Source organism: Urocitellus parryii, chromosome 9, assembly GCF_045843805.1.
Source record: "Urocitellus parryii isolate mUroPar1 chromosome 9, mUroPar1.hap1, whole genome shotgun sequence".
Classification (NCBI taxonomy): Eukaryota; Metazoa; Chordata; class Mammalia; order Rodentia; family Sciuridae; genus Urocitellus; species Urocitellus parryii.
The window spans coordinates 48,415,712-48,434,263 of NC_135539.1; the positions used below are offsets into that span (position 1 = coordinate 48,415,712).

The window sequence follows — 18,552 nt, forward strand, 5'->3', positions numbered from 1 at the left end:
TCACTGTTATAACAACATTACTAGCCAACATTTACCTAGCACTTACTATGTGTCAAGCACTTTACATTAATTTACACTTACATTAATTCATTTAACAATTATGACAACCCAAAGAAATAGTTACCAGTAACATCCCTATTTTATGTACACGATAACCAAGGCATCGAGGCATTTAGTAATTTGCTGAAGGAAAAATAATTGGTAAGTGGTGAGACTGGCATTGCAGGAAGTGGTTAGAGAATCTATATGCTCAACAATTATTCAGCATACAAAACAAAACAGAATTGTGCAAAGTATTAAACAGGAACTTTGTTGTTATAAAAATGATACATACTAATCATGCAAACTGTACAGAAAAATATAAAGTAAAAGCCACCAAATCCTACCACCCAGAAACAGAAATTATTAATAGCTAATGTAAATTGTTCTGGATAGCTCTTTATGCCTAGGTAAAATTGATAAGCAAAAAGTTACATGATAGACAGATGATAGATAAAAATGATATATGGTATATTATCTACTGCCATTTATGTAAAAGGTGATCACATTTACACACTTACACGCCCAATCTACACTACCATCTTTGCTTTTATTTTTGTCAGTTGTATTTTTACACTATCATTACCAATATCCATAAAATTTAACTGATTTCTCTAATGATAATTCCTTCACTGTTTTGTCTTAGTTTAATATTTAAATGAATTCAACAGTCTCCACTGGCATCTTTTAGCTGTAGTTTTGCTGTTTTGAAATACTTTGAGCAATTTATTGTTTAAGTTTCTGTCAGGCAACTTTTTCAAGGAGAAGTAGTGAGAACTGCATTCACTAATCCTATGTATGCTTGAGAATGTGTTATTGCCTTCATATTTGAAGGACAACTTGGCTACTATGAAATTCTTTGGCAATATTTTCTTTTTTGTTTTTAATTTGTTTGTTTTGGCTTTACTTCTCAATAAAATGGTTTTAAAATAAACTAAGACAATACAATAGCCCAATCAATCCACAGATAACAATACATAATTATAACTAAAGAGATGGTTTTAGTACTTCCATACACTGGTAATTGTCTAAGTCAGGAGTGGGTAAACTGTCTCCGTATAGCATAATGCATATTTGAAGCTTTGAGGACTGTATGTGTTCTGCCTTAACTGTTCAACTCTGCCTTTGTAGGCAAAAGCAATCATAGAAAATATGCACACAAAAAAAATGGTCAGGCATGTGGTCCAGACAAGAATAGGATAAGGAGTGGACTTGGCCTAAGGTGCTGATTTCTGACTCCTAAATTTTTCATTAGTTTCTGTCAGGCAACTTTTTCAAGGAGAAGTAGTGAGAACTGTATTCACTAATCCTATATATGCTTGAGAATGTGTCATTGCCTTCATATTTGCATATTAACTATAGAGAATGGTGTTTCATTGTGCCATGTTTGCAATATGCATATTACATTGTAATTTGATCAGTTTCACTACCTGTTTCTTTCCCTTACCCAATTTCAAATTATACTACAGAGCCATAGTAACAAAAACAGTATGGTACTGACATAATAGCAGACACACAGATCAATGAAATAGAATAGAGACACAGGGAAAACCCATACAGATACAGCCATCTGATTCTCAACAAAGGTACAAAAGATATACATTGAACAAAGGCCTATTTCTTTTTTTTTCCTTTGCTTTTGAAATGCTAGTAACTATTAGGATGTGTTGCTGGTGACCATTCTGTGTCAGTATTACTAGGATCTTTTTGACCTGCATATTTATCAGAAAGCTTTTTTTGTTATTATATCTTTAAAAACATGTTCCATTGGTTCCAACATCTACCTGAACACCAATTATGTTTATGTTGGATCTCCTTGGATTCCATATATATCAATTTCTCTATTAGCATTTTTATATTTTTTATTCTTCATTTCATTTTGTACGTTCGATATACCACATTCCTGTCTGTTCTCAGTTATGTTTATTATATTTCTGTTGCATGTATCCAGGCTTTTAGTCCAAGAATTTTTCTATTTCTTTTCTGTTCTCTGACTACTTGATTTTTTAAATTATTTAAGTTGTGTTAAAAAAGTTTTTTTTGTATAACTTTATAAAGTTTTCTTTTGGCCATTTTACTAAAGGGGATTATATAGTCTTAACAGCCTTGTGACTGTGGGAAAATTATTTGTCTGAATTTATCTGTTTTCTTGGTGACAGAATCACCTCAAACACAAATCCCACAAATATCTTCCATTCCCTGAGAACACATCTCCATCCATTTTGGAGCAGTTAAAGAGTCAATCTGGTCCACTCCAAATCTCCAAAAGTTTATAGTGACAGTGTTGCAATCCGGAAACCACTGTCTCTCACACCCTTTTTACTCCTAAGTGACTTCAGCAGTCTCTTTGGGATAGATGACTGTGATGAACAACATAAAATGACACATCCATATGACTTTTCCTTAAGTTCCACTTCTCCCGATGTTTTATAACGTAAAACTTGGTGTCTGTTGGGAAATTCTTCACTCTTCAAAGGCCCACTCACTTCCCTTTAATCTCTGCTCTCTATATGGAAAAAAAATATGTCAACTATGTAATGGAGGACTATGGCATTTATTTGGGGCAAAATCTTGAGATCTTAAGAGGCATGTTCTAGTAATCAGGATGACATAGATCAATAATTCATAGTATTTTGCTATGTTGTGTTTCACAGTCTAAGACCTGGAGCTGTGTCTATTTCTGGTTTTGTTTTGTTTTGTTTTGTTTTTTTGGAGGAATATAGATTCTTTTTAACACGAGATTTTTGTAGCTTTCTATTCTTTTTTTTCCTTTTTTCCCCTTTATATTTTTTACAACATTAACCAGAAGTAATACCTCTTACAAAATTCCAGAGTTTTGTATATTTAAGCATTTGTTTAGTGGCTTCTTATCATTTATTTTACAATTTTAAAATTATCTTTCCACTTGTCTTTCTCACAAAGTCAATCATAAGGTCCTTGAGATCTGTTTTTTATTAATGATTTTTTTTAAAGTTTTGTTTTTCTATTTCAAAACTTAGATTCTTTAAGGTTCAGAATAAAAAACAAGAATAGCTGTTTTCTCGTTTTCTTAAGTGGACTCAACTTAAATCAATTAATATCTCACTTTAAAATAGTTATATTAAGAAAGGTTGAAGGTCTATTGTGGAGAGTAATATAATGATAACATTTACTTCTAGATGCCAACTAGATAAACTGGTAATGACTTGTGTAGAAAATGTTAAAAATGAGATGCAGAATAGATGTAAGAGCTCTGCAAGAATAAATTCTAATCTGTACAAGTGAAAGTCAATATATTCATTAAGAACTTAATAGTCACCAGGAGAATAAAAAGATGACATTTAAAGTGGTCTATCAAGTGATATAGAAAAATATTACTATAAGGAAGATAATGACAAATATTATATGAAAGGTATTTAAAAAAAAAACTTAAGGTGACTTCTCAGGTGAAGTTAAAACCCATCTCAGAGCCTTCTTATTTGCTATGCCTGCCTGAAATGTTTTTCTCTTAGGCTGCCTTCTTTCAGGTCTTAGTTTAAACGCTCTCTTGGAGAAAACATTCCTGCCTACTTAAGCTAAAGTAACCCCCTCCCATGTAGATTCTCATCTTCACAGTATTGAAGAAACTCTGAAAATAATTGAATAGTGTCGCCCACCCCCCAAGCACATACAAGATAATAGAAGTTCCTAGACAGCAGGGAATTTTGTTTTCATTACTACTTTATCCCCAGTAGCTAACAGAAAAGATGCTCAATAACTATTTGTTTGATAAACAAGGGAATAAACAAGGAACCATATAACTTTTGACAATTAACATTTACCAGAAAAAGATGAAATGGAGAAGTAGAATAAGAAGGTAAATGCTTTGAATACCAGGCTAAGGAGTTTATGGTATGGTTTTTAAAGCACTCAGAAATCACTGAAGATTCTTTGGACCCAGAAAACAAAATGACCAGATGGGTAATTTAGGAAAATAAGTTTCAGTGCCAAGTAGTAAGGTATTTAAAGAGAAGGAAGAGCCTGAGAGGTGATACCAGGTAGGAGCTTTCCACAGTACTATGTCAGGTAAAGGATGACAGAACATGAACTGAGAGCACAGAGGAGCAAACACATTTCCAACAAAGTCAGAGGTATTTGAGAGCTAAACATGAAGAGATGAAAAAAATAACAGTGATCAAAAGAAATTCATAAATCCACTCTGACAAGCACTTATCAGGTTATAATGAAGAATGTGTTTTACAAAGATAAATACCTTAGAAAATTGTCTTATAAGTCCAATCAATATCATGGTGTGTATTCTTTGGTGTCTGAAACATCTGAGGCGAAGAATCCAGTAATAACAAGGGTGAAGCTGGATTCTGTGATTTGGATATGACATAATTCTATCTCCCCAAAGGTTCATGTGTGAAAAAGGCTTGGTTCCAAGGTGGCCCTATTGGGAGGTGGTGGAACTTTTAAGAGGAGGGGTCTACTGGGAGGTCCTTAGTTCACTGGAGGCATGAGATAATTCCCATGCAACCCCTCAAGTTCTTGCAAGAGCGTTGTTATAAAAGGAGCAAGCCTAGCCCCCCCTCCTTCCTCTCTGCTCCTGACTCCAAATGTAATTGCTAATTGTTCTGCACGCCTTCCCTCCCATTATTGCAGTCTGTGCCATGAACAGCCAAGGGGCAGCCCTCACCAGAGAACTCATGCTATGCCATGTGGACATTTAGCTTCCAAAACTGTGAACTAAATAATCCTTGTTTTCTTCATAAGTGGCCTATGTCAGTATTTCATATGGTAACAAAAAGCTGACTAATACACTTACTGGAAAAATTATATATATAATAAAGGGATTATTAGATACTCTTGAATCTCAAAATCCAAACAACAGAAATGTTGCTATCTTAGACCGAAGGTGACAGAGATGGGATAAAATTTAAAAATCATCAAACTTGTAGGATTCTACAGATCAGACCAATAGAGCTATCCGACTGCAAACAACATAACCAGGATCATGAGTCCAGGATTCAGGGATGGAAATAGAAAGACACTAGGAAATTATCTACTAGTAACATTTTTACTTCTCATTCCTGTACCCTTATGATCTGCTGGCTTGGAGTTTTCTCTCCAAAGGGGAATTCTTCCACTAGGAGAGACAAGTATGATTCTGTTGTACTAGAAATTAAAACTGTCACATGGTTACTTTGTATTCCCATACCTCTAAGTTATCAGAGAGTTACTGTGCTGGCTGGGGTGGCACTGACTAGCCAGGATGATTAAAATGATACTTGAGAGGCAAGGAAGACTGAGTCTGGAATACAGGAGATCCTTTATGGCATCTCTTAGTATTACCATTTTCTGTTATTAAAATCAATGGAAAACTACAACAGCCCACTCCAGGTCCAGACCAATCAGGAATAAAGATTTGGGTCACCCACAGGAAAAGAACCTCAATTGGGTAAGGTGCTTGCTTAGGGCAAAGGGGATAACAGATTGGGCAGTAGAAAAAGGTTATAAATACCAGCTATGAACATGTGACCAGTTATAGAAGTGAGGATTGTAAATAGCATGAGAGGGTCTTCCTCACTTTATTATAAATGTTTTATGTGTGTTTACTGACATATCTCATCATGTAACATAAGATATACTACTTTTGTATCCTAAGTATTGTTAACTTAATATAACAGTCCTTAAGTTAGGGAATATCGAGAAGAATAAACCTCACCCAAGGAATTCTTCTGGGGAAACAGTCCATGCATTTTCAGCTGTGCACCAAATTGTTATTTCATGGGAGGCTGAAGTAGAACCTTGTTAGAGTCTTTATTTAAATATTAAATATGGTTTACAGAAATATATGTAGGTGTCACATTGACAGCGGATGATAGTTTTGTGGTGGTTAATTTTTTGTAACAAGTTGGGTGGATCACAGTGCACAGATATTTGGTCAAGCATTATTTAGGATGCTTCTATGAAAGTGCTTTTTGGATGTAATTAACATTTAAGGTGGTGGATGCTAGTAAAGTAGTTGATCCTCCATAATGTAGGTGGGCCTCATCTAGTCAGTTGAAAGTCTTATAGAACAAAGAGGGACTTTCCCTGAGCAAGAAGGATTCTACCAGCAAAATACAACTCCTTGCTTCGTCTCGAAGTCCACCAATCTACTGCATATGCTTTTGGACTCACCAAATCTCACAGTTGCAAGAATCAATTCCTATAATAGATAGATAGATAGATAGAAATAGAAATATAAAGATGTATAATTGTCCTTTGGTATCCATGGAGGACTGGTTCTGAGGTCATCCAAAGAAGCCCAAGTACATATGTTCAACTCTCTTACATAAAATGGTGCAGTATTTGCATATAAACTATGCATATCTTCCTAAGTGCTTTATATCATCTGTAGATTTTTTTAACAATACCTAATGCAATGTAAATAGTTGTTATACTACATAGTTTAGGGAACAATGACAAGAAAAAAGTCTGTACCTGTTCAGTACAAGAGAAATTATTGTAGCTATTATTATTACTATCATGATCATTATTGACATGATTATTTTGACACTCAGGATTGAACCCAAGGGCACTTTGTTACTGAACTACATCCCAAACCATTAGTATTTTTTATTTTGAGACAGGGTCTCACTAAGTTGCAGAGGCTGTCCTCAAACTTGTGATCCTCTTGCCTCAGCCTCCTGAATCACTGGGATTACAGGCATGAGCCACTACACCTGGCACAGATACAATTATGTTTCTGAATAGTTTTGATTCACGTTTAAGTCTTTTCTTCCTGTATAGACAACAATTTGCTTGAGGACTAAGATTAGAGCTTAAAATCCTTTGTCTTTTCCCTTCAGAGTTCAAAGTTCTTGTTAGGTACTCAAAATATGTTTGCTGAATCAGTAAGAAATAAGTAGTAAGATACCATGAGCATACTATAAGAACTAGACAGCACCCTAGTTAGATATAGAAAGATAATTCTTCTCTGGGAGGACAGAAATATGTCATTGCATTAAGGTTTTCACATTGGGAATTTCATTAGCAGTCATTGGAAATCTTCCCAAATGCCTATTCCCGCCCTACATTTCTTCCAAAATAACATTTTGGCTCAATAAGTCATGCTTCAGTGAACTTGTAATTACTTATAACACATTTTATCTTTCCATCATCTGTGCACATTAATTCTAAGCAATGATGTTATTCTATGACCACACAAAGGTGTCCTGTAATGAGCATATAAAATCTCTCCATCTCCAAGTGCACTTACGCCATACTCTCGGGCTCTACCGCACAAGCACCAACTGCCTTTGTGACATTCACAAGAAGAGCCTGGTTTATTCCAACGAGGAGGTTCACCAGCGGTTGAATGCCACCACATCTCCGGACAATGACTCGGTTTTCATGTTCTTGGCAGCATTCTCCCAAGGCCCCGACCACATTCACAAGTACTTCTTCGGGTTGATCAGTTAAAAGTCCCACCAAAGTTTCAATGGCTTTGTATTCCCGAAACCTAAGATCATCACAAAAGCATGAGACATTTGGCTACTATATAGTTGCAATTATCAGCTCGATTTATGCTGAAAGTAATGTTTCTCTAACAGCTAAAAATTACTAAATGCCAATCACATTCTTATTCAATCCTTACAGAACTCTACAATGTAGGTACCATTATCAGATGGCCAATCTGAAGCTTGGTAAATATGAGGCTGCCATCCACAGCGAGCCATTTGCTCCAGATTGTCTCTGGGTTACTAAGCTGAACAGCTTGTAAGACAGTTACGGTTCTGATCACATGTTAGTTCTGCAATTTCATTCTGCTAAGAGTTTCCCCTGTCTTATAGAGAGGTAATTTTACGTGGACAAAGTATACTAAATATTTCATGAAAAAAATGACATATTTTTATTTATAAACACATTAAACATAACTTTTTTGCACCTATTTGGGTTTAATAAGTCTCCCAGAATTAGTAGCTTGTGCTACTTACCTTAATAAAAAAATTGTCAACTTCAGATATCTTCAATATTATATCTTCAATATAACTAACCATTATATATTTTAGCATCTCTCTTATTGTGCAATTTTGCTGATTATTTAATTATATTTTAAACCAAAAGAAAGTATGATTTATAAAGGTAAATATTTGAAAATCAATAGTTTCTGTAATATAACATCTTTCCCCCTTTCTAATAAATTTCAGCAGTGTTTTCTAATAAATTTGCAGCTGAATTTTTACTGCTGAAATATGGTGGAACATCTAATTAAGATTAAAAAATAATTAGTTGAGCTAACCCTGATTTTGTCACAACTTCATTATACATTCTTTACTAAGTATGTTTATTCTGAGTCGGGACATATGAATTTCCTGTTAAAGGAACTCATCAGATAGAGATAAGAAGGAGGTGTCTTAGAATACTCATTGAAAGTGTGAACTCTAAACATATATTAAAAAAGAGTTAAATTTGAAGGTTAAAATAAATAAAAATTTTACAAGCACTTTGAAATAACAAAATAAAATTTCAAAGAAATCACTTTTGAAAACAACTACTCCAGGAGTGGTTCGTTGGCATTCTGCTGACTCATCTGTTTATCTTTAGAATAGGAAAAAAGGATGAAAACTCTTTCATCTCTAAAGATTCAGTGCATGACCAATAGGATTCTGCAATCTGTACACTCAGAAAAATGAGAAATTATATCCCATCCAATTCAAATGTTAAAAAAAAAAGATTCAGTGGAAAATTTATTCTTTCACCTTGATAAGTCTTCTACAGGAAACAGCAAAGATACTTCTGTTTTAAATGAGTGTCCATAGGCCAAACAGCCTATTCACCTAGAAAGGTCACATCAGCAAAGCCCTTCACCCTACTGTGGTACATCAATCATTGTCTTGTAGTGACGCATTGAGAAGGGTCCTTCATTTCTAAGGATCCCTCGTGCTGCCAACTTAACCCAGAATGTACATTTTTGAATAACATTAGAGCCACCCCTTTATGAAAATAGCACTGAAATTCCAAGCATGTGTTTCCTTGGCCTTATCTTTATTACAGAATATCGAGTGCCTTCTCTTACTTGATCACATTCTCTTTGCTGATGGAGCATTTCCATATGGCCCCTGTGACAGCAGCCAATAACTCTTTATTCTTAGTGTTATTGAGTAGATTGGCCAGCGGTTTAAGTCCTCCATGGAGCCTCACCAGGTCACGGGTTTCTTCATCTTCAGCACACTGTACAAAAAGTCGAATGAGAAGCTGTCAGTGATAACGCCTCTCTCCAGCATTCAATGATTGCTGGCAAGGCTGGTCGTCAGCTTATGATGGTTCCACTTAGGTTTTTTCAACTTCAGGGTGGCATGAAAGTGCTATGTACCCAGTAGAATCCTTCCTTCAAATTTTCAATTTTTATCTTTCCTGGGTAACTGATCTGCAGTACAATCCTCTGTGATGCTGGGCAGCAATAGTGAGCTGAATCTTTCAATCATTCACACAATTAAGATGGCGAACAACCAATGTGCTACAGGAGACTAAACTGTGATGTTCAGTAAATTAGTTATTTTTAACACACATCAATATTTTCAACTTATCATTGGATTATCAGGCTATAATTCCATCATAAATCAAAGAGCATAGAAACTATGAAACTTCTTTTCACAAAGTATCATTTTCTGAAGATGTATCCAAGCAAAATTTAATAATTCTTCCCCAACACCAACAGCTATCTGGTGATATCTCTATCCCCTTACACAGTTCTGGGAATGCACAGCAGTTTTTACAAACTTGGCAATTCTCCCAAGCCAATTCTGGGGTAGCCTGGGCATCTACAGAGCTAGAGGCAAAGTTCAGTAAGAAAAAAAAAAAACTAGAATACTCCCATGCTTGGAGAAGGATGTCTACAGTGAGACACGCAGAGTTTTAGGAAAATATAATGGAGAAGACAGACAAATGACAGGGAGGTAGTCAGACCTTGAATGACCCTTGAAATCTGAAGACAAAGAATTTTCTCAGTAGAGTTTCTGTGCTCAGAGAAGTGGATTTTATCAGTAGTACCTGACATTTTAATCAAATATTTGTGCATGTTTGTTTCATCCTCTGGAATAAATATTGACTATATAAATACATCCAACTGATTATTATTCTCAGATTAAAGAGCCAACACATGAGACATTCATGATTGATTTGCCTTTTATCCTAAGCATACAATTGTTTTCTGATGCTAGGCAAAGTAGAGGTATGTCCTGTGTCATCAATGAGGGCCACTAGAAGAGATCCTCACCATAATGCCCCATAGAGTTACACTTGCTATATTTATCTTCTGAGTTATGATTTCTGATTCTGGTTCAGTGGCAAATTTTAAAAAATAGTCACAATTTCTAAACAACTCTTAATGGCTTCTCATATGAGAGTTATGTCAAGGCCATAAATCCTTGTTATGGACTGAAGTGTGTCACATGTCAATGTCCTCTCAGTACCTCAGAATGTGACTGTATATGGAGGCAGGGTCTTTAAAGAGGTAATTAAAGCTAAATTAGATCATCGGGATTTGGTCCAATCCAATAGGATGTTCTCCTAGTAAGAAAAGATTGACACAGGCAGACACACAAAGGAAACATCACATGAAGACACAGGAAGAAGATGGCCATCTATTAGCCACTTATTCAAGCCTGGGAGGGAGACCTTAGAGGAAACCAACCCTGCCGATACCCTGATCTCAGACTTCCAGCCTACAGAACTGTGAGGAGATACATTTCTGTTAAGCCATCCAGTCCCTGGTACTTTGTTATACAGCCCTAGGAAACGAATCCAATCCCCTACTGAAAGGAGTAATGGGTATTTTTCCTCTAGAAAGGCTACTCTGGGTGGGTAGAAGCTGGTGTGATCAGGAATGAGCCAGAAACTCATTTGTCAAGGCCATCTTTCCCTCTTTATCATTCTGGTTTATGATAGACTATGAATATTATAATTTACAAAAAATAATGAAAATTAAATTATGAAAAGATAAAACAGGCACACACTCACACACACATAAACACACACACACCCACACCATCATGTTTGATAGTGATAAATTTCTCAAGATTACTGTGTTTGAATAGGCTGTGCAAAAATCAATACAGGAGTACTATATACTTACTTAGCGATTATATACTAAATAAATTATTTTAGGAAACACAGATATATATATGTCCTTTTGGGCAGGGGGTACTAGGGGTTGAACTCAGGGGCACTCAACCACTGAGCCATATCCCCAGCCCTATTTTGTATTTTATTTAGAGATAGGTTTCTCACTGAGTTGCACAATGCCTTGCCATTGCTGAAGCTGGCTTTGAACTCATAATCCTCCTGCCTCAGCCTCCCAAGCCACTGGGATTACAGGCATGTGCCACCACACCAGACAATATATATGTCTTATAGAAGTGTAAGTAATCAGATATATTGAAGCATGTTTACTCTGACATATACAATAAATACAGCATCCACCATTATGTCAGGACAGTGGTTCTCAGAACTATTTGGGGATGAAAATCTCTGAGATGCTTTCTTAAAATTCAGATTCCTGAGTCCCCTTCCCAGAGAAGGGTCATGTGTTTAGAAACATTTAGAAATACTCCTGTGAGCTAGATGAGAAAGAACACCAACAGAGGCGGAAGAGTAGGCTCCTACCTGGTAAATGGCCATGGCACAGTGCTCCTGCAATTGCTCATTCTCACTATTTAGATTCTTCACTAGGTTTTCAATGATCTTTTCAGCTTTGATTGCAGCTCGGTAGTTTTCCTAGGAATATGAGCTTAAATATTTATGTGTGTAAAATGCATGAATATAATTAGCCATTTACGTTTATTAATAACTACGATGAGCAAACTTTCTAAGTAAATAAACACTGAAGTCAAAGTTGAACATAGTTATACCATAAGAGAATTAGCCAACATTGAAGTTTGATCTTTTTCTAATAGAAAGCTAATATTTTGAAAAAAAAATCCTGAACAGCTATGTAATCTTAAAAATTATTATTTTTAACTAAAGAAAGTCAAGGTAAGAAAAAAAAAAGGAAGCTGAATTGGTTTGTGTACCTCTGATGCACATTCTTGCAGTGTCCCCACTACCGGAATTAACATATTTTCATGAGAGGTCTTCAGTAACTGAGCCAATAAAGGGATGCCCCCTGCTTTACGAATGGCTTCTTTATTTGAATGACTCTTACTGCAGCTCCACAGTGCCAAAGCCCCACAGCGAGCCACTTCCACATCTCTGGTTTCATACAGACTTGACTGAGCTGGTTCTGTTGAATTCTGGGCACAGTCTAGTAAAGCAACCTACAAGAAGAGATGAATGCAATGAACTTGGATGTCTTTAAAACCTAATTCACCCTTCAATAGCCACAAGGTTGCTACCAAGCTCACCTCCATCATCACCTTTTAAAAATCAACATTTATACTACACAGCAAAGAGTGAAAATAAAGAAACAAACAAAACCCTTCAAGACATTTTCCTCCAGATTTGGAAGCTCTTTTATTTTCTTCCAAAAAAAAAAAATCTCACCAAGACAGTATTTTCTAAATAGGGCTCTAATATTTATATTAATAATATTTGTAAAAAAATATTCTCAGTCTTTCTTGTACTTCAGAAAACTAAGCTTCCTAAAACCATTAGAACTTTCTAATGAGAAATGAATGATCTAAACACACTTAATACCATGAGAACTTTAGGAAGCACACAGCCTTCTACGTGGGTTACTAAAACCAAACGGCACAGCTGCCAGCATCCTCCTTGTCCTTTGTAATAATCAAAGTCACTGGAGACCTTAAGGAAAAGACAATTTACTAAAAGGATACAGTAGTAGGTCAGGTTGTCTCTGGGAGAAAGAGAAGCCAGACCTCCCAGAGCTGTGACTGGAACCACAATAAGAAGCTACCTGCCGTTCTTCTGGGCTCACTATCTTTATATCAGAGGACACTGGTGCCATCATCTACTCCATTCTTCTTTGTCTATTGGTCAAATTCCTTGGCTACTGCCCACCTATTCATGCTGCCCTTTATCCTAAATTTAGAAAGGAGTAACCCAGACTAAGTAGAGTCTCTCAATCCCAATTCCAAATTCCTGGGACTAGCATGAGTAGACAGTTACAGACTCATAACAAATGGCTTAAGGAAAGACAGAGGCCAGGCAAAGGGAGGGAATGTTCACATGGTTTCTAACTACAGACTACAAATGGGGTAGCAATGCAGGAAAGGAATTCTAAGACAATGGGACTGAACACAAGGCAGACAGCCTAAGAGTATCTTTCTACTACAGCTATTCCCGAATTATCACAATGAAGTCCAAACTCTTTAACTCACTGAATAAAGCGCTGAGTGAGCACCATGGCCTTTCCACCTTTATCTTGCTAGTTTACTCATCTCACCTTGACTCTGGCCATATTAAGTCACTTGCAATTTCTACTCAATGATATTTCTTAGCTCTGGATCTTTACCAACATTCCTTATCTTCCTGAAATGCCTTTCCCCAGCAGGTGTGCCTGACAAAACTTACCTCCCCAAACCTTGGTAAGCAATATCTCCCCCGCTTGAGACTTTCTGAACCTTCTTCCCCCTGGTAGAATCAACTGACCATCCCCCTCCTTTGTTCCTCCACTATTCTCTGTACTGGCTTCAGTTAAATAGCTGAAGCTCACCCCAAGTCTTATAGTTTCATCTCTCTCCTCCCTACCCCCATACTCTTTTCTTCCATTAGATTGTGACATCACGAGAATCAAGGGAGGACATTTGTTTCTTTTCCCACTACCTGATTCTTTACCTGCCTCCACACTGCCACTTAGGGATTGTCAGGAATGTTTGCCACTAAAAAGGTAAGAGGAACATGGAAACAGGCCATGGTACTGACAGCACTGGTGGGCCCACTGGTGGGTCCATCTAAGTGATCATCACTGAGACCTGGTAATGTTTCCCTAGATGGATGCATTCTCCCTGCTTGCTCAGACTTTGTGTCTTTTGCCCTGTCATCTGTTGCCCAGTCTTCAGAGACTGACCTCCATCAGGTATCCAAAACACACCGTGGCCAGTACCACCTACCTGCTCTTACCCTACCCTAGCCTCAGGGTCCTTGCTCTGAGGCCATAACCAGCCATGGTACACTTCTGTTTCGAGTCATCTTGCTCACTTCCAGTTTTAGTTGGGGACTATTATCTATGTGTTACCTAGTACTCCTTCCCCATGCCACGCAAACCAAAAAGTAGATCCTAAATCCATTCTAATCTTTCCCAGGTGTATTCTCAACCCAGCAATTGCAAGTCTATTATTCTTGGTTTATCCATTCTTGGTCATTCCTGTTTCCAATTTAGCTATCATTTAAAATTATATTAAAATGTGTGTTATTATCTTGATTGGGTAAGTACAATTGTTCAAATACCAGTTCCCCAAATGTGATGCAGAAAACTCTCAAAAAACATGTTTCAGTTTTATTTTGCATTATTCATTTTTATGATTTAATGGAAGCAGTTCCAGTCAACAACCATATCAATCTACCATATGATTTCAATATTTAAGCAAAATGATAATGATCATAGTGATGATTACATTTCTCAACATTTAATTATAATTTTTTCAAAGAAAAACTAATAGAATTGTTCAGCAATTGCACAATAAATATTCATATTTCCACCACCTAGAGTCTATAAAATCTTCTGTATATGGTTTATCACATATGTTTTCATCTATCTATCCAAACATGTTATCTCATTTTGAAGTACTTTGCAATGACAATTGATCACACAGAAGATCTCTCAGTAAATTTCTGAATACACTTCTCACTATACATATTAACATTAAAATCCATATTCATCCAATAAATATTAACCCTTTGTATAAGGTAGTGGCCCAATGCTGTGAAAGGCACTAAGATATGTTCAAGAACTTAAGGTAAAGAAATGGAGACCATCCAGAAAGATAAAAGCTGTGGAAGAGACCCAGTATATATTGATCTTTACTATGAAGTTTGAAAACATATTTCCAAATTGTGCTTACTTACTTTATTTATTGATCTATTTTGGTGCTGCGGATTGAATTCAGGGATGCTCTACCACTGAGCTACTTCCACAGGCAGGTATTTATTTACTTATTTTGAGACAAGTTTTCCCTAATTTCCTAAGGCCAGACTCGAAGTTGTGATCTTCTTGCTGCAGCCTCCTAAGTCTCTGGGATCACTGGCATGTACCACCGTGCCTAGCTACATGTACATTTTTAAGGTCCTTGCCAACATGGCAAAGCTTATGAGCAGAATGCTGATATATTCTTTTCTTTTGATGGCAGCTATTGAAATAATCATTTTTTCTTATTATAAAAGGAGGACATTCATAGAAGACAAATGTTGAAAAACATTTTTTTCTATCAAAAAAATCAGTAATCATTTCAGAGAAAACCCTGTGAACAACTTGTGAATCCACTTCTAATTTTGCATATGTATTTATATATGCTTGTGAGTAGCTCTCTAAAAGTTGGGATCAGAGCTGAGCGTGGTGGCACACATCTGCAATCTCAGCTACTTGGGAGGCTGAGGCAGGAGGATAATATAAATTCAAGGTCAGGCTGGGCAACTTAGGAAAAAAAAACTTGTATCAAAATAAAAATACAAAGGATTGGGGGATGTAGGTCAGTGTTAGAATGCCCTGGGTTCTATCCCCAGTAATGAAAAATAAAATTGAGATCATAAACATCAACTGTTAAAAACTTGTTATGATTTTACATAATATTAAATAATAGACATTTTATTCATATTACTAAGTAGTTTTCTGAAACACAGTACTGATGGCTGACTACAGATGTTTCCCATGGTTATCCTACACATTGTTTTACTCTTCAATGTTCTTAAAGACTGGGCTGTTTTTAGTTCTCAGATTTCGAACTAACCTGACTGTCTCTATGGAAGAGTACTTTCAGTAAGCACATCGGAGGCCAGGACTTCCAGCCTGCTTTCCATCAGACAGGTCTCACCATCTCTTACCATCTCTGTTCTTATGCACAAATGGATCCCTACCAATGATATAGGTGGCAATCATGCCTGCTTTAAATTTTTTCTGTTTCTTTCAAAAAATGTGATTTAACATGCTTGATAATGCAAACATACAAAAGTAATTATTAAGGACATATATGATATAAAAAGAAGACTCCCATAGCATGTCTTCACAGCTACTTGATGTCTGGAGTGGCCAGAAAGGTCAAGAGGCAGTGAGTGGCAGTCTTATGCCCCTGAGGATGTCAGTGGTACTTACCAGCTTGTTGATACCGCCATGCTGTCTCACAGCCCGCCGGGCTCTCTTAAACTTGGCAACGTTTGCAATGGTCTCAGCTGCCAAACACTTCAGACTCTTATATGAAGAATCAAGTATACTAACCATAATTGGTAAGCCACCAAGGTCAACAATATTACGTCTGATTTGAGGATTATGACTGATTTCCTTCAGGATTTTTAATGAACCAATCTACATGGGAAAAAAGGTGATAGATGAATGAGTGCTTAATACATAACCAGAGCTATGTTTAAGAAAATTCAAGTCTATCTAAAATCCTTCCCCAATTAAGTTTTTTAAGAAACAGTTTCCATTCCCAGGGGTGACACACATCCTCCTATTTCTCTTCATTAATGCAAACAAACATTCATTGTTCCAGATAAAGCAAGAGAAAGAAGAAAAAGCAGGGAGGAGAGGGCACACTTAACAGAAAAAGCAGGTTATGAGCAAGAATAGCAGATAAAGATAATAAATGGGGGCTGGGGCTGGGGCTCCATGGTAGTGCAAGGCCCTGGGTTTGATCCTTAGCACCACATAAAAAAAGTAAATAAAATAAAGGTATCCAAATACAACTAAAAAATAAATATTAAAAAAAAAAAGATAAGAAACATTCAGACTCCTACAGTTTCAAAGAAAGCCATGAGAATTGGGTCCAAGAATTCTCAACCATTGTGAAAATGCCACTCACCTTACATTTGACTTCATCTGTATCAAGCAAATTTATTAAAACTTCAAGGCCTCCAACATCTCTGATCGCCAGTTGACAGGTCTCTTGAGCTAAATTGAAATCCTTCATTGAACACAAAGCAATCACTGTTGCAGTCTGATTTCCTCCCTAGGAAGATGCAATGCCACAGAAAGGTTAAATAAAACCATTTTCCCATAGAAATAGACCAAATGGTTACAAATCCATGAACTAGGAAATATGTCTCCCCATACATAGCACATTAATCTTTTCTAAAAGTTCTCTGAGTGGGGCTGTAATTTGTTTAATGAATCGTGTGGAGTTGAAGCATGAAAAAGCTGTACAGAGCATCATAAAACGTTATTCTAATTAAGAGTCAACATTTAAAGGTGGTCTGTCTCCTTTAAACAGCTATAACATTAGGTAATATTAATACATTAAAGAGAGTCAAGGGACATGCCTGAAGAGAGCGACTGAGGAAGGGAAGTTGTATGCCGCGTTAAGAGAGGGAACCCCAGTTTCTGAACAGTGTTTTGTGCAAAGCAACCCAAGTTTGAAAATCATTCCTACAGACTATGGTGCTGTGAAATATATATATTTGGACTTTGTTCCTGTTTATGGCATATGACACCTAAAACCTGTATAATATTCAAAGTGGTAAGTATATTTTATATGCTGAAGTTGACTGATGCTGGCCTCCCCTACTCAGCTTCAGGATGGGAGCCCCTCACCAGAAAGATCAAGGTTACATTAAAAGTTGAAAATTTTAGTTCCAACCCATTAGCCTCTGGAGAGGTGTGGGGACAGGTACATGGAGTGCTGCATACATGGCATGCATTAAGGGTGTCCAAGTGGCAGGCCACTCCCCCTCATGGTAGGCATGTGAGCAGCAAACCGTTTACCCCATAGGAACAGCCCTGGGCATGAGGCCATGTGTTGTAGTCCCTGTGCTTGCTCCACAGCCCACACCTCGATTGGTGGCTGCAAAGACAGTTAGCAGACATTGCAATGGTGACTGCCTGTAATCTGCTTAGCTACTGCTTGAGTATATACATGGTAACTGCGCAATAAAATCAGACCTGCTTCCTGTTTGGTCTCTGGAGGTCTTGATTAGTGACTCTACAGCCACACTCTCCTCTACCCTGTTCCGTGGACCTCCTTGCTGGACGAGAGAGAGCCCACACAGGGAGGTGTTATGGTTTAGCTGTGGTGTCCCCCAAAAGTCCATGTGTCAGACAATGCAAGAAGGTTCAGAGGAGAAATAAATGGGTCGTAAGAGTCTTGACCTAATCAATGATTTAATCCCCTGACAGAGATTAACTGAGTGGTAACTGAAATGATAGGGTGTGGCAGGAGGAGGTGGGAATTGGGGCATGGCTTTGAGCATATGTTTCAGTCTGGCCAGTGGAGTCTCTGCTTCCTGATGAAGTGAGCTGCTTCCCTCTGCCACACTCTTCTTCGGCCATGATGTTCTGCATCACTTTGAGCCCTGAGAAATGGAGCTAGCCTTCTATGGACTGAGACCTCTGAAACCATGAACCCTCAAATAAACCTTTTCTCCTCTACAATTGTGCTGGTTGGGTCATTTTTGGAGTGA

The 18,552-nt window shown here is 37.1% G+C and overlaps 1 protein-coding gene across 1 annotated transcript in view; it reads right to left on the minus strand.

The window, feature by feature from the left end:
• Positions 1-18,552, minus strand: part of Odad2 (outer dynein arm docking complex subunit 2) — a 164,664-nt gene that overhangs the window by 96,158 nt on the left and 49,954 nt on the right. Inside the window, exons 10-15 of the mRNA XM_026410610.2 lie at positions 16,959-17,105; positions 16,253-16,462; positions 12,060-12,302; positions 11,653-11,763; positions 9,065-9,219; positions 7,265-7,507 (exon numbers count right to left, since the gene is read on the minus strand). Coding sequence (XP_026266395.2) covers positions 7,265-7,507; positions 9,065-9,219; positions 11,653-11,763; positions 12,060-12,302; positions 16,253-16,462; positions 16,959-17,105 — 1,109 coding nt within the window. The remainder of the gene's footprint in view (positions 1-7,264; positions 7,508-9,064; positions 9,220-11,652; positions 11,764-12,059; positions 12,303-16,252; positions 16,463-16,958; positions 17,106-18,552) is intronic.